Source organism: Ambystoma mexicanum, chromosome 4q (assembly GCF_040938575.1).
Source record: "Ambystoma mexicanum isolate Mex_15411 chromosome 4q, UKY_AmexF1_1, whole genome shotgun sequence".
In the NCBI taxonomy this organism is placed as follows: domain Eukaryota; kingdom Metazoa; phylum Chordata; class Amphibia; order Caudata; family Ambystomatidae; genus Ambystoma; species Ambystoma mexicanum.
In genome coordinates this window covers 304,904,741-304,928,729 of record NC_090928.1, presented here as the reverse complement: position 1 = coordinate 304,928,729, position 23,989 = coordinate 304,904,741, and the positions used below count along the sequence as shown (strand labels likewise).

General features: G+C 46.3%; 1 protein-coding gene across 1 annotated transcript in view; it reads right to left on the bottom strand.

Moving 5' to 3' along the window:
- The window catches only part of TULP4 (TUB like protein 4), a 1,536,781-nt gene that overhangs the window by 127,152 nt on the left and 1,385,640 nt on the right, over window positions 1-23,989 (bottom strand). Inside the window, exon 12 of the mRNA XM_069607877.1 lies at window positions 6,010-6,103. Coding sequence (XP_069463978.1) covers window positions 6,010-6,103 — 94 coding nt within the window. The remainder of the gene's footprint in view (window positions 1-6,009; window positions 6,104-23,989) is intronic.

The window sequence follows — 23,989 nt, the reverse complement described above, 5'->3', positions numbered from 1 at the left end:
CCACAGCTGTGCTGCTTCGGAAAATCTTTGGCGTCTGCGTCCTGCGTCGATGACGTCGATGCGCCGTCCCCGAGGACCTCCTCCGACGGCCGACATCACCCGATGTGATAAGTAGGACGCACGACGCCCATAGCCTCAGTTATAGTTTTTTTACCTGCATACAGGTAATTTGGAAGGGAAATATTGATTTATTTTGGATCAAGGCCTTGCGGAACGCAAACTGCAATCGCAAAAGAAATTTTGCAGCGGGAAAGGCAGGGAGGGAGCGATATGGAATACGTCGCCGGACCATCCCATCTAAAGAACGTTACCAGGTAAGAAAGTAACTTGTTCTTCGAGGGGATTGGGTCCTCCGACGTATTCCATATCTATGACAGACTCCCAAAGCAGTACCAAGCAAGGAGTTGGGAAAGAATTTAGAATACAAATTTAGCATGCCCAATCAAATTGCGGAACAGAGAACTGCCTTGCCAAAGGCCAGATCTTGCCCTCTGATGGAATCAAGGGAATAGTGACGTACAAAAGTATGTACTGAAGCCCAGGTGGCTGCATCACAGATGTGACGAATAGGAACTCCCCTCTGCAGGGCAGTAGACGCAGCCACTCCTCTGGTAGAATGGGCCCGCAAGCCAGCCGGAGGGTCCTTACCCGCCAAGCGGTAACACTCGGAGATAGCTAAAATAATCCAACAAGACAAAGTCTGTTTCGTCACAGCTTGTCCCAAACGCTTTCCAGCGTAACCAACGAAAAGTTGATCGTCCACTCTGACCAGGGACATGCACGAAATATAAAAGCTCAACGCTCTCCGAGGATCAAGCCTATGGAGCCTCTCCTCTTCCTTACCAGGATGTGGAAGAGGATAGAAAGCCGGAAGAACAACCTTCTGGCACAAATGAAATTCCGAAACCACCTTCGGAAGAAAAGAAGGACGAACTCTAAGGACAACCCTGTCCTTGTGAAACACAGTGAAGGGTGGCTTAACTGAAAGTGCCTGTAACTCACTCACTCTGCGAGTGGAAGCAACCGCAACCAAAAACACAGTCTTCAGAGTTAACAGCCTCAAGGGGCAAGAATGTAAAGGCTCAAACGGAGCACCCATAAGAAACTTAAGAACATGCTTCAAATCCCAGCCTGGCACCAGAAAAGGTGACGGAGGGAACACATTAGTGAGCCCTTTCAGAAACTGCGAAATTAAAGGAATTTTGAAATAGGAACACTCTTCAGATGAGCGCTTAAATATGGACAGCGCCGCCAGGTAACCTTTAATGGTCCCCACTTGCAAGCCCCTGTGGGCCAAAGAAAGCAAAAAAGACAAAACCGTGGGAATGTCACATTCAAAAGGATCCACATTCTGAACTCTGCACCAGTCGCAGAACTTTCTCCAACGGCAACGGTACAGAGACTTTGTTGCCGGCCGCCTGGCCGAGAGCAACACCTCCATCACGTCTTCAGGGAGGTCCCAATCCTTATACCTCAACCTTTCAGAAGCCAAGCGTGAAGATTGAGGGAACTGACCTCTGGATGGAGAACTTGACCCCCCTCCCGTGAGAGCAGATCGCCTCGGTAGGGAAGACGACGTGGAGGGCAGATGGACAAGTCTAGAAGGTTCCGGGTACCATGTCCTCCGGGCCCACACCGGAGCAATGAGGATCATCCGGGAACCGAACCTCCGTAGCACTTGCGGGATGAAGGGGACTGGAGGAAGCGCGTACAGCAGTGGGAATGACCACTCCACCACGAACGCGTCTCCTAAGGCTCTTTTTGGAGGAAATTCCCACGAGCAAAACCTTTCGCACTTCCGGTTGACACTGGAGGCAAAGAGATCCACTTGAGGGGTCCCCCAAAGGGCGAAGATCTCCAGGAGAATCTCCTGAGACAGCTCCCACTTGTGAGAGATCGTGCTCTGCCTGCTCAGAGCATCCGCCGTCTTGTTGTCGTCTCCAGCCAGATGAACCGCCGAGATCGAAACTTCCTGCTGGATGGCCCAGAACTCGAGCTGCATCGCCTCCCTGCACAGCAGAAGTGACCCTGCCCCCCCCTTTTTGTTGAGGTAGTGCATGGCCACCGTGTTGTCCATCAGAATCAGGACACTCTTTCCTCGCACAGTCGGCAGAAAAGCCTTCAGGGCTAGCCGACGGCCCTCAGCTCCAACAGATTGATATGGAGTCTGGACTCCGACGGAGACCAACGACCGCTGACTGTCAACTCGTTGGCATGAGCTCCCCATCCCGTGAGGGATGCGTCCGTCACGATCATCACCTCCGGCCAGGGCAGCCAAAATGGGGCCCCCTTCATCAGATTGCCCTCGACGGCCCACCACAGAAGGTCCCGGGCTACCGAGGGCGGCACCTGAACAGGGTCCGACAGCCTGCCGGAGGACTGAGACCACTGGAGCTTGAGTGCCCACTGCAAAGATCTCATCCGCTGGCACCAGAAGAATGCAGGATGCCATGAGGCCGAGCAGTCTCAAGAACTCGGACGCTGGGAGATTCTCGGCAAACTGAAACTTGTGCACCATCTGCTGAATGTGAAGACCCCTCAGCTGAGGAGGAAAACACTGCCCCAGGGACGTGTCGAGCACTGCTCCGATGTACTGGAGCCGCTGCGTTGGTGTCAAATGGGACTTCTTTAAATTGAGGGAGAATCCCAGCCTGTGAAGGGAGTGGCAGGTGATGGACAGATGATCCAGGACTTGCTCGGGAGAGCTCCCCCTGATCAACCAATCGTCCAGGTAGGGGTAGACGTGAATCCCCCCTTTCCTGAGATGCGCTGCCACCACCACCATGAGCTTGGTGAAAACCCTCGGGCGGAGGTCAATCCGAACGGCAGGACCCGAAACTGAAAGTGCGAGTCGCCAACTGCGAACCTCAGGTACTTCTTGTGCTTGGGATGGATCGGCACGTGGAAGTAAGCATCCTTGAGGTCGAGAGACACCAACCAGTCCTGAAGTTGAAGGGCCTGGAGGACTTGAGAAAGAGTCACCATCTTGAACTTGTCCTTCCTGAGGAGTTTGTTCAAACCGCGCAAGTCCATGATGGGTCTCAATCCCCCGTCTTTCTTTGAAATAAAAAAATAAGGGGAATACCATCCCTTGTTCCTCCCCGCCACAGGCACCAGTTCTATGGAGCTTTTCTCCAGCAGGGCTTGAATTTCCTGCGCAAGGAGCGGATCCGGACTCGTCAAAGAGAGGTTCCCTGGTGGATTGTCGTGAGGCCTCTGCCGAAAAGAAGACAGTAGCCGTGGGTTATGATCTCCAGAACCCACACATCCGAAGTAATGGCTTGCCACTCTACAAGATGCTGCGCCAGCCTTCCCCCAACCCGCGAACCATGGGACCTGGCCTCATGACTGAGTGGTAGCGGCTGCGGTGTTGCCTGAGGGCAAAGAGGCAACTGCCCGAGCGGCCTTGGCACCTCGAGTACCTTGTTTTCTGCCTCTGGCACTCTTACGATGGCCTCTTTGACTGCTAGCTCCTCTCGCTTTACTGAAGGACGAGTAATAGCGAAAGGAACCTCCACTCCATTGCTGTCCCCTAGGACGAAAAGGCGGAGGTTGGCGAACTGCAGCGCCCAACGATTTCACTGCAGCTTTGGAGGTCTGCAACCTCTCAAGGCTCTCGTTAGCCTTGCTGCCAAAAAGGTGTTCACCGTCAAAAGGCATGTTGAGGAGCCGGGACTGCACATCAGGAGCGAACCCAGACTTCCGCAACCACGCAAACCTGCGCATTACGGTGCTCGCCGCCATGGACCAGCTGACACAATCCACCAAGTCCAAACCCGACTGAACGGCCTCACACATAGCATCCTTGCCATCCTGAACCATAGCAAGGAAACCATCCCGTTCGTCCCCTTCGGGAATATGATCAGCCGCTAATGCAACACAGTTCCACAGAGTGTGTGTGAAACGAGACAAGGCACAAATGGAGTTGGCCGCCTGAAGCGCCATACCCCCCGAAGAAAACACTTTCTTCGCCCAGCCGTCAAAACGTTTGTCGTCCCTATCCGGAGGGATGGTAGGATACGACGCCTGCTTTGCCGGGGCCGTAGCCGCCTGCACCACCAAACTCTCCGGGGTGGGGTGCCTAGACAAGTAGCAGGGGTCGCTACTGGCTGGACGGTATTTTCATGACAAAGACTTGCCCACTGTCGGGAGACTCTCCGGAGCAGTCCAAGCCGCCGCCACCCTTCTCTGCAGAGCCATATGAAAAGGCAAGACCGGGTCAGTGGGTGGACCGAGATCAAGGATGTCCGTGAGATCATCCTGAACAAACTCCCCCGTGGCAGCTGACCAACCCAAGTATTCGGTAACCCGAGACATAAGGCGCCGATATGACGAATCGGCATGGGTGCCAGGCTCCGGCTGACAAAACTCCGCCTCCAGAGAGGTGTCCAGTCCACTGGCATCATGCAGCGACTGCCTCAGGTCATCAAACTGGCTATGGCCCGAGATAAGGTCACCTGGAACCGTAACCGGAAACAGGCCGCCATCAGAGCCTTCATCACCCTCTGAAATGTACTCCAGGTGGGGAGAGGAAGACCTCTGCGGACCAAAGCAATGCCGGACCTTAGCCATAGCCTTTCTAGGGGCAAACCCCGTGCCACGGTGCCCCTCCGACACCACCGCCTCGAAAGGCGTCGAGGGCGCCGAACGAGTCGGCGCCAGTGTCGACAGAAAAGGCGTCGACGTCGAGCAAATCGGCGTCAGCTGCAACGCCTCCAGCATCTGCGGCGTCGACACAGTCCTCGAAGCCGGAGCTCCGAGCGTGTCTCTTGACAACCTGGTCGCCGACGGCATCAACGACCCCCTTGGAGGCAGAGCCTCGAGAGAAATCGTCGACGACCTCGGCGCCACAGGCGTCGACGTCTTCTTCGAAGACGGCACGGGATCACGCGGTCTCGAGCGCATCGAGGACCGGGACCTGGAACGGGCATGGCGAGAACGGCTACCCTTGTCCGAGCGGGTCCTCTCCCGCGAGCCGTGCCGACCACCCGAGCCTGAAGGCGTACGGGCGGTGTCTCTCGACCGGTGCCGACCGACCCCACTCAGAGGCGTGGACGGACCAGTGCCCTGCAATTCCAGAATCGCTAGCATCTGCTTACCGAAGGAAGCACATTCCTCCGGTGTCACTTGCATGGAGGGATAAGCGACCCGCCGACGGGCGGAGTCCTCGGAAGAGGACGGGGAAGGCGATCTATGCCGGCGCTTCCTCGAATGCCTAGAAGAGGCGGAGGAGTGGCGAGACCGACTCCTTGAAGGAGATCCACCGGATTTCCGACGATGACGCGGAGAGTCACCCCTCGAGTCATCGGTCGAAAGCACCGCGGACCTCGACTTCCGGGGCTTAGACACCCTGCCTACCGACAGCTTCTTCTTGCATTCTCGCAAGGCCTTTGCAGTGAGCGACTGGCAGTCGACACAGTCGTCCGTATCGTGGGCCTCCCCGAGGCACCAGAGGCAGGCGCCGTGCGAGTCTGTGACTGACATCTTGGACCCACAGTCCCCGCAGTTCTTGAAGCCCGGACGCGGGGTCGAAGATGAGAAAGACATCGCCACGAACAGGTCTTCAAAACAAACCGAACAGGTTCAACGAACCGAGAATAGAAAACAGCAAACTCCAACGAGTCGAGGCGTACCGAGATTCAGGAAGCGAACACGTTCGCGCAAAAAACGTAACTGAGGCTATGGGCGTCGTGCGTCCTACTTATCACATCGGGTGACGTCGGCCGTCGGAGGAGGTCCTCGGGGACGGCGCATCGACGCAGGACGCAGACGCCAAAGATTTTCCGAAGCAGCACAGCTGTGGACATTACCTGTCATAGATATGGAATACGTCGGAGGACCCAATCCCCTCGAATTAGAGAATCTTGCATCCAAGCCAGTAAAAACATGAATAAGCATTATGAAATCAAACAATGGAATACAACTGGACTGCAGAATTGCAATTGTCAAACAACTCACATTAATACTCTTGAAGCACGTCTTAGAAATAAATTGTCATTTTAATTGTACCTGCACCAAGGTTCGCTGGAAGGAAAGCAGCCAATCCTACAATCTTAAATTTGGTTCCCCAGATGTTAGACGTGACCTGAGCCAGATAGTTGTGCTGCAAAGCAAAAACAAGATTATTAAATGTTTCTATTTTTTTAAAGATTTTTTAAATGTTTGTGCTCTGTTTATAAACCCGTGTATACGGGCAAACCTCACTGAAAATAGACAGCATATGTAACTTCCCGTGGAAAGCGTCCAGTACATTATATACCCCTTGGGCATAAAAGAATACAAAAATGGTACCATGCATTTAGTAGTCTGTATAAAGATTTGAGTGGCACAAAAGAACATACGTGGGCAACATAGGGAGGGCCGAGTAAAATCAGAGTGGATAACTAACAGTTAAAACAAAGCTACTCCTGCAATTTTGCAAATAACTGGACTTTACTAATAGAACATCTGGGTTTCTAGTGTTTGCTAATCTTTAAAAAGCCTGTGGAAGCAGAGTATGTATACATATGAATGTTTGTTAATTTCCCTGTGGGAACTCCTGTCAAAAAAATATGTAAGATTTTTTTCTGAGAGTAACTCATGGTAAAATACTTTTCTAGAACACAACAGCAGTCATGACTGACTTCTTGGTACTGAACTTAATCTCAAATGCTTGTGATTCAGAGCAGTGAAAGTAGGGAAGGTGTTAGCATAATCTGGTAAATGCGTTTACAGAGTCTTTATGAAGCTTAAATTGTCTTCAATTCGAGGCAGATTTGGGAATAGTTTATTGCAGAGCTTATCTATCAAGACAGTGAAACATTGCAGATCAACTGAGCTCCTTCTGAAAGAAGGAGTGTGCAATAGTCTCTTGCAAGAGGAGCAAAGCTTGCGAGGAGGACTGTTAAAAAAGGAGCTTGCACCACAGAAAGGCAGGGCCTCTACTCAAGGCAGTTTAGTCTTACATACATAGGGTACAGAATTCCAACCTCTACAGTACAGGTAACCAGTGCCAGGAACCGAGAACCAGAGAAGTAGACTTCCATCGGCCAAGACGAAAAAGCTGACGAGCAGCTGCATTTTGCAGTCACAGCTGTTTTTTGTTTTAACAACTGAGACACCTAAATGGATGCTATTGGCATGCTCTATTACTGAAATGACCAATGCCATGGCTACTTGTACCTGATGATCAAAATTTAAATAAAAAGGGGAAAATCCTTCACATAAGAGGAGCATAAAAAACACTTACTTGCAAATGCTACCTTAAGTGCCATAGATAAAACAGTTTCAAAAATGATTTCCAGATTTCAAACCTTCGCTACAGGATGTACGGAGGCCAGATTGCGGGTGACCATAGTTCAGCCGAGTAGTGGCACATATAATCATAACCTCTGTTTTGTAGGCATGGAATTAAAGCTTGTTTTTTGGCCAACCACCTAGCAACCTGAAGAGGGCCTGATGCAAACAGGCTACGACATTGTTTTTTCCATCTGGATGCACGTTGATCAAGATTGGAATATTAAAATGTATACTAAAATACTAATTGCTAGATGAAATCATCATGCACTTCATTCAATTTAATATTTTGATAACATGCAAAAGATTATCGAAAAATAGGTTTATTCTTTTATTCTTTTTTTGGAAAAACAAATTCTGTACTTCACGTCATCAAGATCATTTGGCAGGAAGAACAATTTCAGTTGAAGGCCATATCAACCTACTGGAAAAGTGTCCCTTATGAATGCATGCCTTGTTAAACTCTCGTGAAACAATATTAAGACAACAAATAAACCCATGCAACCAACTCCCTCGCTCACCAACACAACCCAGACCTTTGAGTGTAGTATAGTCACATCATTTACATAGACAAAGAAAATCCCTCTTCCCCTTCTTGAATAGTGTGGCCTCGAAAGACCAACAATGAAGATGGTACACACTCAAAGGAACCTGGAGCATAACTACTTAACACCTGGCACATGGGTATGATAAACAATCATGCACGATCTTGAGAAAAGCCCAATAAGTGACAGAAATAAGGCTATGTAAACCAATGTTAACCTCGGTCATGGAATGACCAAAATAATATGATATTCACAGAGAGTAGGTTAGGATATACCATTCAGGCCAAACGTCTTGCGTTTAGTTCTGCCCATACATGATAAGCAGTTTTTCAATTCGAACATCTTGAAAGAAGAGGACTGAAAACCACCATCTCTACAGCAATCAAGGTAAGTGGATTCATCAAAATAGATCAAGTTCCATTGAGGAGGTCCAATCGGCTGTCCAGCCCGCCCCCGATAGGAAACCCAGAACGCAAAATGGGAACAAAGTCACCAGACTCTTCAGGAGAAGAAAAACAATCGTTGTGTCGTTCTATTTCACACAAAGCTTCACTGGATACAAAAAGAAATATTTGATACTACCAAAAGTACCTGTTCTCTGAAAGGGTTCTGTAGACAGACATGATAACACTCATCAATTGTTGAAAATCAATGCTCATGTAGGTTGCAGTTCCGATTCGCTTATTGCTTGATGTGCTTGGCACCCTGTAGTAAACTGCACTGAGAATGGGTGTGTGTGGCTGGCTGACATACCCTAGAGCAGATGTTGGGGGGGGTGGCAGAAACCAGAGATGGTGTGCTGCTGCATACAGGGACCTTCTGTGCGCTCTCTCCCCACTTGTCAACTCACCCTGGCGTGATGCAATTAGTTGTGGTGAATTGCGGTGCAAATATCTCAGAAACCGTGCATCCTAGGGCCTTGAAACACAGTTTTCGAGGTCCCATAGAGACCTTTAGTTTTGTTCCTCGTGTCGAGACTGGTCCTTCTATGACCACGTTGACGTTTCACCGATTTCAGGAAACAGTCTCATGTGTGAAGGTGCTGAAATCCAGGGAAAGGGGTGGTGTGTCCAAATGTTATGTGGTCAGTCATGTCGGGGGGGTCCTAACAGGTAACTGCAATATTTGATGGTGCATATTGGTGAAACGGTGTGGAGTTGTATAAGGAAGAATGCTTTGCCAAGCCTCAATCCCACATACAAAGTTCGACTTCTGCTAAAATCCAGGGAACGGAGTGGAGTGTCCAAATGTCATGTAGCCAGTATTGTCCAGAGGGTCTTAACAGGTAACTGGGCAACATTTGGTGCAGATTGGTGTAACGGTATGGAATTGTATAGGGAACAACGCTTTGCCACAAACCCACACTTTTGACTTTATATATATATTACATAAAGTGTGCTCAGTTTATGTTTTACTTTGGCAAACGATCTCCTGGAGGACTGCACTGATGCTGCGAGGTCTGAAAATACGTAAAGAAACATTGATCCCTTTAGTTGAAAAGTGTGGCAATAATGGGCGAGGTGGGGCACCAGGCATCGGCTCAAGAGCAAGAATGCTGCAGGCCCATTTAACCATGAACACAGAGAACTGAGAGGCGTCAAATGGGTGCTTGAAGATCCTGATAGTAGATGAAGTATTGGCCCCACCCAGACCTATGATCGGCCTGTTATTTCCGTGAGAACAGGCTTCCAAGTCCTCATCTCTGACAGTATTCACCTTCAGGAGAGCCTGAATGTCCTCAATATCGTTAGCCATTCTGAATCAGAAGCATCCACCCTTGATATCCTCTTTTCCGCAGCATCAAGCCTGGCCCATCATTATCACTGTGAGACTGCAGTTAACCCCCTTTTTATGTGAGGGCATCACTCTTGGTGTTGAGAGAGGCTATGTAGGCTTTTAATTTAAGCAGCACCGCTTTAATAGCTGGCTTTGGGTCACTATGGGCCAAGGAAGCCTGAAACGTTGTTATGCAAATCATCCATTCGTGCATCTATAAATGTTTTAATAGCTAAGTGCTTACCATCCTTCTTTTAAAGCTAGATCAGATAACACCTTTGGAATAAATGTCACTTCCACCAAGTCCCATACTTTTAAAGTCTCATACTTTTAAAGTGTCATAACTTGTGCAACCACTTAATTTTTACAAGAATGTGAAAAGTCGTTATGACAGTAGCACCTCCCCTTTTGGCCTTCATGTCTTCACTCAAAACCCATTTATTTTCTTATACCGTTGCCAACCACTTTGACATACTCTCATGAGTCACTGCAAACACTATGTGAAGCCTTTTATGCATTTTTGACAACTCAATTGTTTATTTCCTATTGAAAGTAGCATTCAATTAAATTCAAATTGTTTATTTTGCAGCGTTAAGGGCCCATGCCTTGAAATAAGTATTGGCTATTTTCGCATCTGTTAGGCAAGATTGTATGCAATACTCTGTGGGAGACTGCACCAGCCCCCTGTCCTCATAGCAATAGTTAACCCAACCTTAGGTACAAGCATGTACTACACAAGTTGGTAGAGTGACTGAGCAGCCAGGCTTATCTCAAGGTCGGGTAAATGTGAGCTATAGGTTTATCACACAGAAATTCACAGTGACAAGTATTCAAATAAACACTTATACTTAAGGTTTCTTGATTAAACAATTATTTAACAGTCAGTTGAACAAGCCTTCTTCACAGGGAGGGTTAACTAGAAACAAAATATACAAATGAATAGGTCCAAAGACACTATGCTCATAACAGACACTCCCAAAGGGTTGCAGTCCTCTGCATTTAAAAAGAAGGAATCACTCTTCAGTGTTGTATTATAGAGATACATCTCACTTTTTTATATAACGTTGTATGAATCAGAATATGAATAAACAATTCAAGAAAAACATCAAAATGGTTTGCTAAAACAGAACAACAGGCAACAAAATACATTTATCACACACAGTGCCAAAACATTTCTGGAACAAACTCCAAATAGCGTGTGTGTGACAGACCCCAAAATCTATTAGGATTTGTCAAGGGATTCACATAATTTCGTGTACATATTCAACAAGACAATATAAAAACATATATAACCATTGTAAAGGGCACACAAATCATTTTGCTTGTGTAAACAGCGTAAATATGCTGTAAATTAGGGGAGTAGTGAGTCTACACCAGGTGTTTCAGCCGTTTTTTCGGTGGGCTAGATGTGCCTCATCGTTAACACGGCCTTCATCAGGAAGGAGTTCTGTGTAGAATGACGTCTGTGCTGCAGGGAGGGGAGACTACAGTCAGGGAGGTGTCTGAGCAAAGAAATTATTTTAACTGACTAAATCAAAACGTGTGGTCAACAAGGTATTGAAAAACACACAGCTTACCTATGGGTAAATAAATTTCACAGGCAAAGTACTAGAGATGCGTACGCCGCATGGGCTCGTCTCTGTGTATTCCTGTCGCAAGAGACAGAAAAAAGACAGAGGACAAAGGGAAATGGAGATTAATCATGTCCCTTCGCTATCAGGTCCGCTAAGCATGGAAAAATACATGCACGCGGACGGAGTGTCTTACCTCTCGCTGGAGGTATCTAGATCGAAAAGCCAGATCCACGGTGGCGTCACAGCAAACAACCACGGCTAGCACGGCTATGGAAAAAATAAATAAATAAAATTCAGTGTGAGTGTTGGAACAGGGGAGAGCCTATCTCCCAGGATTCAAGGAGGGGATATACCAATGGTGGCAGGGTTACCTCTACAGGCTGCAGGGTGTACAGCCACGCTGTAGCGATGTTAGTGCTGAAACTCCTTGCGCTGATAAGTCAGACGAGACTGCGGGGGCCTGGCTGCAGAACATTAGCATTGGTAACGCTGTTGCTAGGCCCCGCGGGTCTTTTATATGGCGGCCATTTTGGAACCCTCCGGACCGAGTGGTGCACAAACACATGGAATCCACTCCATCCAGGGGAAACTATGCCAAAGCAATTTTTTATCGATGCACTATGGGTCAATGTGCATCTAAAAAGTGAATTTAGACACAGTTGTTTACATATGGTTGTCATGGCAACTGTCAATCACGCTTGGCGACAATATCTAGGGGCGTGGAAAAACAGTAGCAAAACGTGTAAATATACTATGCCACAGACAAATACGATTAAGATGCCGTTCAGACCAATAGGATGCCGTGGGCCACCATGGTGCAAAAGTTGAAAAAGCTGACATCGTTTAAATGCATACCAGGATACAGTTAAGCATAAGTACAGATTGTTTTGGCAAGAAATGAATTCATGGTTGCTTCGTAACCAAACAAGCTTCAAATTTCAAAATAGACCATGCGTGCAGGGTTCATTAACACGAGATGAATACATGGTTTCGTAGTGCACACAAGCATCAACGTTAACAGAAAATGCACATTTCCTCACAAAGGTGTTAAAAAACTAGTCCTAGAGTTCAGTTCCACCTGGCTACTGATGTATGGGTTACATAATGTGACTTGGTCTATGCAATCAAAACATCAACATATATGTAATGTACATTCATTACCTCTCACTTATGTTTCTTTTTACAGCAACATTGAGGAAGAACAGAGAAGCTACCTCATGACAATTAAAGGGGGGCTTACTATTTATTTATTTATTTATTTTCTTTTTACAGCAACATTGAGGAAGAACAGAGAAGCTACCTCATGACAATTAAAGGGGGGGCTTACTATTTATTTATTTATTTATTTATATAGCGCTGAAAGCCCGCGGGCATCAGAGCGCTTACAAGAAGACGAGACAACAGAGATTAAAACGGGACAATGTGTGATGGTCAGTGTTACATTATAATTCAGTAGGGAGTGTTTCCCGGATTCATTTAAAAAGTAGTGTTTTCAGTTTTTTCCTGAAAAGGAGGTAGTTGGGTTTGAGTTTCAGTGAAGTGGGAAGTTCATTCCATTTTTCAATACTCAAGGTCGGAAAAGCCTTGCCGAGGCCGTGCTTCTTTTGTGTTTTGGTGGTTAGCAATTTACCTGTGTTAGAGGATCTAAGCTGTCTGGATGGCTCGTACAACTTAAATTGTTTTTTGAGGTAGACCGGAGCTTTGCCATATAAACAGCGATGAACCATGGTGAGAGATTTGAAGGAGATTCTCTCCTTCATAGCCAACCAATGGAGAGCCTTTCTTTCACCGGTGATGTGTTCTCTCCAGGTTCTTCCTGTGATCGTTCTGACGGCATTGTTTTGGATTGTTTGGCATCTTTTCAGACATTTGCTGTTGGCTCCTAAAAGAAGGGAGTTACCATAATCTAGTCTGGACAGTAAAGTAGCTCTAGCGATGGTCGTGCTGTTTTTTTGATCTAGTAAGGGTCTGATTTTTTTTAGGAGAATTTGGTGGTATTGACAGTTTTTCTTAAGGTAGGCAGTGTGAGCTTCAGCCCCCAGTGAAGCTTGAAGGTACACTCCTAGGGTTTTCACTTTTCCTGAAATAGGAATTTGGATGTTTTTGATAGAGAACGAGGAGTAAGATGGACTCAACTTCTTTCTAGCCTGTGTAGAGCCGAATATCATAAGCTCGGTTTTGGAGCCGTTTAGGCACATCCAATTCTATTTCATCCAGCACTCAATAGTGTTGTATATGTGTCTATACTAGCTAGACAGTTGATGTTACGCATTGTAGTGTTCAGCACAATTTCGAGGGATCAGTGTGACATACAATGTTACAGGAAAGACTTCCACTCAACTGGAACATTTGACCCAGCCTGCACGGTGTTGAGTCTATGAACCCATCGTTGTTCTAATTGGGTGAGAGTTTTGTTCAAATCACCCCCACATTTAGCTGGTTTTACTTTTTGCAAGACAAACCATCTTAGGCCAGTGTCACTGTGGTTCTTATGGACGAAGTGTTCTACTAAAGGCTTATCAGCAACCTTGTTCCTGATACAGGAACGATGTTCAGAAATACGCATTTTGATGGCACATATGGTTTTTCCCACATAATACAGCTTGCAAGGGCATTGTATTATGTAGATGACACCCTTCGTGTTGCAATTTGTAAAGTCTGTCATAGTCCATTTCACTTGTTCATGTTCAAAAGATTTCTTTTGTAGGGTCAGGGGACACGCCACACAATGACCACATTTATGGTGTCCAACTATAGGGGGCAAATCCCATAGTGTGTTCTGTACTTGTGGAGGTGGCTCTATAAAAGTGTGTACAAGAGCATCTCTCAGATTCCTGTTTTTCTTGAAAGCAAAACACGGCACATGGTGTAGAGTGCCTGGACTTTTTACCAGAAGCCAGTTCTTCTTGATAGTTTTCTGAATCAAAAGGCTCAGGGGACCAAAGGTAGAGACACATACAAGTCTTCCCAAATCCTTTTTCGGTTTGTTTTCCAAGCAGATTTCTCTAGGCGTATGTCGGGCTCTTTTCTTGGCTTGGTTAATTGCCTTTTTTGGGTAGCCTCTCTCTGCAAGTCGTTGGGTCAATCCCTCTGCATGTTGGTGGAATTTATCCAAATCAGAACAATTCCTACGGATGCGCAGACATTGCCCATAGGGTAAATTATATTTTAACCCCATCGGGTGATAACTTTGGAAGTGCAACAGACTGTTGCGGTCCGTGGGTTTACGAAATAACTCTGTCTTTAATCGGTTTCCGGTCTTGTAGATGTGTACGTCCAGGAAGTCTATTTGGTGGTGGTCCCAGTGCATTGTAAACTTGATGTGGGTATTTCTTGAATTAATCCAGCTGTGGAACTGTTGTAGTTCAAAGGGTGTTCCCTGCCATATGATAATCTCATCGTCAATATACCTCTGCCATATTGAGATGTTTCCAAAGAAGGGGTTCTCTGAATTGAAGACATGGTTCTCTTCATATCGGGACATGTATAAATTTGCGATGTCTGGGGCAAAGGTAGAGCCCATGCTCACACCTTTGATTTGCTTGTAAATTTAATTCTGAAAAAGGAAAACATTTTCAGCCATCACCAGTCTCGTACACTCAAGGATGAAATTAGTGGGGGTGGAGTCAAGGTCTTCTCTGGTGTTCAAGATGTCACGAATAGCTACTAAACCTTCTTGTTGTGGTATAGATGTATAAAGTGCCTCGACATCCATTGTGACGAGGAGGCTGTCACTAGTGAGGAGGATATCATCAAGCAGATTAATGGCATTAGTAGTATCCTTTAGATAGGAAGGCATTCCGATTACAAAAGGTTTCAGAAAATAGTCAGTGTACATGGACAACCGTTCCAGAAGGGATCCGCAAGCAGATACTATTGGTCTACCGGGAGGTTTTTCTGAGTTTTTATGCATCTTAGGGAGGATATAAAAGGCTGGGATGCGTGGATTAGTCTTATTTAAGAACATCTTCTCATCTTCACATATCCAACCTTGTATGAGGGCGTGTTGGGTAAGACTTGCAATTTTGTCTTGGAGGGCCTTTCGTGGGGTTGTATTCCAAGGGTAAGTAAGCTTCTCGATCACTCAATAGTCGTAGGCACTCTATGTTGTAATCAGCGGTATCCCAAACAACAATGCCACCCCCTTTGTCTGCGGGCTTGATTGTTATCGATCTGTCAGTTTCGAAACTCCTCATGGCGGTCCTCTCTTCTCTGTCCAGATTATCTCTGTAGAAATTTTCTTTTTTGAAACCGGCCATTATGGTTTTAGTAACTACCTTCTCGAAAGTTATAATTTCCCCTGGGGTAGAACCCGGTGGAGGATACAACTTAGATTGTTCTTTTAGACCTGTGGTGTTGTCTGACTTGCTTGGTGGTAGTTGTTGTTCAGCCTCTCTGCACGACGGTAAGTAACTTTCAAAAAAATGTTTCAAATGTATATTCCTGAAGAATTTCTGTAGTTCTAATTCAATTTCGAAAGGTCGTGCCCTTTGGGCCGGGACAAAGGATAAGCCCTTTCCGAGGAGCCTTAACTCTGGTGAGGTCATAACACGGGAGGATAAGACGAAGACTGGTATCCCTGGTTCTGTCCCTGGTTTTGGTACCACTGGCGCGTTCTCATCCGCTGCCCTGATTGCGTCGGGCGCCTCGTGGGTCTTCCTCTTCGTCCGCCCCTGGGAACAAAAGGTTGTGGCAGCTGTTGTCCTGCAGCTCCTGGTAGGCACAAGGTACTTCCACTTGCACTGGAAGATGTCCCTGCAAAATTGACTGATCTATTTCTCCGATTGATGTTTTGGCTTGCTTGTAGATCTGTGTAGTATGTGGGTCTCAAGAAAGGATACGTTTTTTCTTATGAATAATTCGCCAAGTCTTTCCTGTCCAGTGTTAGGTTTTTGAATTTGGTAATTTCCAACTCCAATTTGTCCAGCTTATCCTTTGCGTCTTGGATCGATTTGTCTTCAAGAAACTTTTTTTCCAACTCGAGTAATTCCGCACCTTGCTCATCACATTCCTCTTTCGCCGTGCCTATGACCAAAATCAACCAGTCACGACTACATTTATTTCCCACCCCGCTGAAGTTTTTCATAAACTTAGGGTTGTCTGTAAAAACCCTCGGGATATTCCGTACCTGGAGGCCTTTGCGCATCCGTAGGAATTGTTCTGATTTGGATAAATTCCACCAACATGCAGAGGGATTGACCCAACGACTTGCAGAGAGAGGCTATCAAAAAAGGCAATTAACCAAGCCAAGAAAAGAGCCAGACACACGCCTAGAGAAATCTGCTTGGAAAACAAACCGAAAAAGGATTTGGGAAGACTTGTATGTGTCACTACCTTCGGACCTTTGACCCTTTTGATTCAGAAAACTATCAAGAAGAACTGGCATCTGGTAAAAAGTCCAGGCACTCTACACCATGAGCCGTGTTTTGCTTTCAAGAAAAACAGGAATCTGAGAGATGCTGTTGTACACACTTTTATAGAGCCACCTCCACAAGTACAGAACACACTATGGGATTTACCCCCTATAGTTGGACACCATAAATGTGGTCATTATGTGGCGTGTCCCCTGACCCTACAAAAGAAATCTTTTGAACATGAACAAGTGAAATGGACTATGACAGACTTTACAAACTGCAACACGAAGGGTGTCATCGACATAATACAATGCCCTTGCAAGCTGATTTATGTGGGGAAAAACCATACGTGCCATCAAAATGCGTATTTCTGAACATCGTTCCTGTGTCAGGAACAAGGTTGCTGATACGCCTTTAGTAGAACACTTCGTCAATAAGAACCACAGTGACACTGACCTAAAATGGTTTGTCTTGCAAAAAGTAAAACCAGCTAAACGTGGGGGTGATTTGAACAAAACTCTCACCCAATTAGAACAACGATGGGTTCATAGACTCAACACCGTGCAGGCTGGGTTAAATGTTTCAGTTGAGTGGAAGTCTTTCCTGTAACATTGTATGTCACACTGATCCCTCGAAATTGTGCTGAACACTACAATGCGTAACATCAACTGTCTAGCTAGTAAGCCCCCCTTTAATTGTCATGAGGTAGCTTCTCTGTTCTTCCTCAATGTTGCTGTAAAAAGAAACATAAGTGAGAGGTAATGAATGTACATTACATATATGTTGATGTTTTGATTGCATAGACCACGTCACATCATGTAACCCATACATCAGTAGCCAGGTGGAACTGAACTCTAGGACTAGTTTTTGAACACCTTTGTGAGGAAATGTGCATTTTCCGTTAACGTTGATGCTTGTGTGCACTTCGAAACCATGTATTCATCTCGTGTTAAGGAACCCTGCACGCATGGTCTATTTTGAAATTTGAAGCTTGTTTGGTTAAGAAGCAACCATGAATTCATTTCTTGCCAAAACAATCTGTACTTATGCTTAACTGTATCCTGGTATGCATTTAAACGATGTCAGCTGTTTCAACTTTTGCGCCATGGTGGCCCACGGCATCCTATTGGTCTGAACGGCATCTTAATCGTATTTGTCTGTGGCATAGTATATTTACACGTTTTGCTACTGTTTTTCCACGCCCCTAGACATTGTCGCCAAGCACGATTGATGGTGGCCATGACAACCATATGTAAACAACTGTGTCTAAATTCACTTTTTAGATGCACATTGACCCATAGTGCATCGATAAAAATTGCTTTGACATAGTTTCCCCCGGATGGAGTGGATTCCATGTGTTTGTGCACCACTCGGTCCGGAGGGTTCCAAAACAGCCACCATATAAAAGACCCGCGGGGCCTAGCAACAGCGTTACCAAAGCTAACGTTCTGCAGCCAGGCCCCCGCAGTCTCGTCTGACTTAACAGCGCGAGGAGTTTCAGCACTAACATCGCTACAGCGTGGCTGTACACCCTGCAGCCTGTAGAGGTAACCCTGCCACCATTGGTATATCCCCTCATTGAATCCTGGGAGATAGGCTCTCCCCTGTTCCAACACTCACACTGAATTTCATTTATTTATTTTTTCCATAGCCGTGCTTGTTCGCTGTGACGCCACCGTGGATCTGGCTTTTCGATCTAAATACCTCCAGCGAGAGGTAAGACACTCCGCGTGCATGTATTTTTCCATGCTTAGCGGACCTGATAGCGAAGGGACATGATTAATCTCCATTTCCCTTTGTCCTCTTTGTCTTTTTTCTGTCTCTTGCGACAGGAATACACAGAGACGAGCCCATGCGGCGTACGCATCTCTAGTACTTTGCCTGTGAAATTTATTTACCCATAGGTAAGCTGTGTGTTTTTCAATACCTTGTTGACCACACGTTTTGATTTAGTCAGTTAAAATAATTTCTTTGCTCAGACACCTCCCTGACTGTAGTCTCCCTTCCCTGCAGCACAGACGTCATTCTACACAGAACTCCGTCCTGATGAAGGCCGTGTTAACGATGAGGTACATCTAGCCCACCGAAAAAACGGCTGAAACACCTGGTGTAGACTCACCACTCCCCTAATTTACAGCATATTTACACAAGCAAAATGATTTTTGTGCCCTTTACAATGGTTCTATATGTTTTTATATTGTCTTGGTGAATATGTACACAAAATTATGTGAATCCCTTGACAAATCCTAATAGATTTTGGGGTCCGTCACACACACGCTATTTGGAGTTTGTTCCAGAAATGTTTTGGCACTGTGTGTGATAAATGTATTTCGTTGCCTGTTGTTCTGTCTTAGCAAACCATTTTGATGTCTCTCTTGAATTGTTTATTCATATTCTGATTCATACAATGTTATATAAAAAGTGAGATTTATCTCTATAATACAACACTGAAGAGTGATTCCTTCTTTTTAAATGCAGAGGTCTGCAACCCTTTGGTAGTGTCTGTTATGAGCATAGTGTCTTTGGACCTATTCATTTGTATATTTTGTTTCTAGTTAACCCTCCTGGGTAGAATAGGTTCCATACCAGGAGCCCAACTTGTTGTTTCTTCACAAGGGAGCAATATATATGTAACAACAATATACTTCAAAATACACACTCTCAGTTTCTTTAAATCAGTAAATGCCCATTTGGGATGGCACACAGATTCTTCCTATGCCCTGAGGTGACTTAAATAACTAGGACACTGTGGACATTAATATATCACTGATACATTTAGAGCAATACTGAGTTTTAGTGTAATAAGGAAAAGAGGAGCGAATTAAACAATGGTTAACAAATATTCTTAAGCAGACAAGTACTTTTCAAACCCTCCAATGCAAAGTAAATTAACCCTTTCCTGGGGGAAAGGCAAAGCACAAAGTCAGAGATAAGAAGTGTCTTTCAGGGAGCCAGGACAGCCAGTGTTAGTTGAGCAAACGTCTAGGTGAGCTAATGCACTTCTTGCAGGTAAGTAAAAAATCTTGCACAATGTTTCAGAAGTTTTTGTTAAAAAAATTAAAATCACTGTAGGGCCACAAAGCTGGCAGCTTGTGAGGGGCAAAACTGCAAGCAACTCTACAAGGGCAACCAAGAACTAGCAAGGCTACACGACAAGAGTTAAGTCCCCTTAGTTTTAGAGTATCTTTGGTTAGAAGAAATCGGTTCCAGCTGGCTTCTGTTCCTGTGTAGGTCGGCAGGTCCTGTTGTTCCTGGTCCTCAGTCGTGGGGACAAAAGGGAGGACATCTGGGGACTCCTGCACTACGAATGGAAGGTCGGTGGTAGCAACGGGCAAACTTCAGATCTGCGTCACTTCGCGGTTTCAGCTCTTGCGGCTCTCGCAAACAGCACCACTGCGGTTCTTGGATACCATTATGAACTTTCCTTGCATCTGGGGTCCAGCACTCTGTTGAGGTGGCTCAGGCTTCGTCAGTCCTGCTTCCTTGGAGTCCGGAGGAACTTCCTGGAACTCGGGTCCGACTTAAAAACAAGACACTCGATTCTGGTGTTCCTCTCCCTGGCAATTGGTTCCTGCAGCAGCTGCGGAAGCACAGCCAGCTCTAAGAGGATGTCCAGACGAGTTTGCTTTGGGGTTGATTGGTCCCACCAACCCAAGGGGAGAAGTTGTCAGTTGCAGGGCTTCTCTAGTTGAGGCGAATTTAGAGCTTCAGCAATGCAGCAGGGCTTCACCGGGCAAACCAACGGTCCAGGAGTTGCAGCAAGCGTCTCTTCCAAGTTCTTCATTGGATTCGGATTCCTTCATCCAGTGGTCGACTCTGCCTTCCAAGCAAAAAGCCTTGCCTTTTATGCAGGTTTCTACCATTCATTCATAGCCTAGCTGTCAATCACACAGCAGGGTGGCTGTCCACAAAGGACAGCCTTCCAGCCAATCATGCTTGGGTGCATTGCTGAAACCAAGGAGACTAAGCACAGGGAGTTTCGGGCACCTCCCTCGCTTCCTGCCCCGCCAGACACACTGGAGCCAGAGGCGGGCTTCACCAGTGTACCCCGCCAAAGACAAAATGAACAAAGGGACCAAACCTGGTTTGGTACACACAGTAAATCTCAAGAAGGACTTTTCCAACAAGAAATGGCAAAAAAAGAAGACCAGGGCCATTTTGATGAAATAGGTGTCTTACTGCAGTTGCAATTGCAGCCCGCAATAGAAACACACAATGGTAGGAAAAAGTAAACCACTGCCACCAGCCATTAACTGTAGAAAGGGTAACATTAAAAAAAAATGTTACATGAGAAACTAAGTAACCCCTCCATCACCCTATTGTAAGATAGTGTGTGCTGCGTCTAGAAAGTTACAAAATGTAAGTAAAGTCGATTTCTCTTCACTGCTCTTGGAATCAGTAGTTTTACCAAGCGAAGGTATATAAACCTTTGGGGAAATCTAAGAGACTTCCCTGTATCACTGCACTGAAGGTGCTGTGCGTCACAATGTAAAGATGATGCCTATGGAGTCGGACTCCAAAGTCAAAATCACAGAAAAATACATGAGAGAGTGGGAAAAAGGTCTCACTCTCTCAAGGTTAGAAATTAAAAGTCCTAAAGTGCAACAAAAAGAGCTGGGGGTCTCAAAGGTAGAAGGGAATTAGCACATTTCTGAGAATTCTCCCTAACAGCATCACATTAAAAAAAGCTTCCTAACTTTAAAAAGTGGATCTTTCTTATCATTGGCATTATACAGAAACTGCTACAATACTGCGACCGACTGGCTAATTAGCAGAGGGAAATATCTGTCCTGCTTGACCTTCTTGTTAGGGAGAATTCTCTGTTAAGGCTAATTTCCCAAACCTAGTGAGTCCCCCAGCAGCTTTGCTGGATTTATGGGGTTTATTTTTTTCTCCTGCTAAGAGTGAGACTCTTTCTCCCACTCTTAGACATGATTTGAGATATCCTTTGACTTTGTGATGTGTTTTATGGGCTATGGGGTCTTTTACTCCATAGGGTTTCATGTGGTTTTTGAAGTGTGTTACACAGCACCCTCAGTGCAGTAACACAGGGGTGTCATAGTGACCCCCAAACATGGACTCCATACCCTGGGACTGGCTACTGTCTCCCAGGGCATGTAAAGTCACCATTGACTTTACTAGTATTAAATTGGGAACAGAACCAGTGCAAACCATCATATTGTGGAAGTACTGGTAGGGGTAATTAGATTTCCCCTGGGTCTGTTTTTCGAGGGGGCACTGTGCAGTCCCCCCTCGTCGAGTTTCTGGCTGGTGGCAGTGGTTACCACGAGAAATATTCCTTAAGAATATTTACTATGGGATTTTCCCATTAATTTTAAACGCACCACTTTTTGGTGCAATGTTAAAGATACCGCCGGGTTATTTATTTAATATTTATTCCCCGGTTGGGTCTTTTCGCCAGGACTCGGTTTTAAAATGGCGTTTGTGTTCGCCTCTGTAACTCCAACCCAAGTCGAGCCCTTTGTTCCACTTTTTGGTGGGCTTCTCCACAGAAGCCTCCAAAAGTTGTGCCACTCTGTCTGGGCCTACAGGATGTGTGGGAGGGGGGTTTAGGCACCCTGGACTGAGTTGCCTCGGCAACTCAAGTCGCGCTCTTGTGTGATTGGCCCAGTGGTGAGCCGCATGTTTGAGTGACAGCTAGGACTGATGAATGGGGGTTTTCTGCATAAAAGCAGGGCTTTGGGGACTGGGACTTCAGATGTCGCCACAGGACCAAAGAATCCGAAGAGGGAGAAGCTGAGCCAACCTGCAACGACGACACCACCGGTGGAGACCTGCTGAACCGACTCACAACTTCTTCCAACGACAGAGGAGATCTTCATCCCGAAGAGTCTTCTTCCTTTGACTGGTGGGGATAACCAGTTTGCCCGCCCTTTCGCCTTCCCGGATCATCTCGTGGCCGCCTTGCTTGTGCCAAGCACCCCGGCAACCGGGATAACACATTTTTCCACTACCACGAACAAAAGGGTACTACCTTTTAACCGGAGAACTCTGCGGCTGGTTTCTTCTCTGGCAGTGCAACGACCTTCAGCTTTACTCCACGTCGAGATATTCTCTTCCTCTGGACGACACCATGACTTGCATCCACTGCCAGGAACAACTGCCCCCGCTGGAGGATTCTCTCCACTTTCAAGGTACTGTGTCCGCCTGGCCTCCCTCGCAACGGTCTGTGTGGGGTGTCTCGTAAATCCTCATCTTACCACTTGGGTGGTGTTAACTAAGACTTGTTTAATAAGGAATAAGGGATGTATATATATATATTAATAGTGACTGTTTCTGAACTTGCTTACAATAATAGTGCTAGAGTGTTTCTGTCATGCCCCGCATTCCTGCACACGGACGACTAGGGCCGTCCGTTTCCATGTGGAAGTTGCCTTGGCGACTAAATCCAAGCCGCGGGACGCGCCGCACTACATTTCCCAGCATTCCCACTTTTTCAATCACGTGACACGCCGGCAACGCGTCTCACGTCCTAGGAAAGTGAATCGTATTTAACTACGCCTGTCCATGCAATAGGTGCTCCTAAAACTAAGCAGTTAGTTTAAGCGCCCGATTCAAGTTATCCTGTTTCCTGAACCTCCTAGACCCGGCTCGTGTTTAAAGGATTATTCTATACGTCTCAGCCCTTACTATTTCTGAAGCCAAAACCCCCTTCTGTTTTCCCTTTGGCAGTCGAACTCCTGGCTTTGTATAACGGATTGCTCTCTCCTACTCCTGTTTGTTGTGACGTTTTCGGATTTGCTTCTCACCACTGAATTTCCAGATAAAAGCTTCCATTTGTCCCCTCTGAACACTATCCTCACGGACTTCCTAATTCCCCCTTCTTTTTCCACGCATTGACGTGACTATATGAACGCTCTCCTGATTCTCCTGGTCACTATTGGATCGCTCACCTTCACTTCAAGGACGCTTTGCTGAACTCACCTTCACTTCAAGGACGCTTTGCTGAACTCACCTTCACTTCAAGGACGCTTTGCTGAATGGAATAAGGGATTGCCTTTGGACATTAGCTGCGCCCTCGTGCCGTTCGGGTTAGGTGAAACTCTACGCTAACTCCTACCAACTGGAACCTTCTTCCTGCACCACCTGGTTGTCGTAGAGTGCTTTGGACTCACAATAGGTTGTGGGATCTCTCTCTAGCTAAGCAGGTAAGAGAGGGTATTGTGGGTGGCTGGTCGCTGCATTTTGGGTACAATTAGTTGCTCTCTTGAACCATTGTTTTTTCTTGTTTGTTCCCTTAGCTCTGTTGTCGCTGCTCCTGCCTTTTCGCCCAAGCCCCTGGCCTGTTAGTTATTATTAAATCCCTACAGGCTACGCTCTTGGGGGGGGAAGTCTTGTTTAGCATCACGCGCAAGGTGTCCCGGAGGAATCTGGTTCGCTGCACGTTCAAGATACCCCAAAACGGAAGGGCTCCCCGAAAGTGTATACTGACTGTATCCTTTAC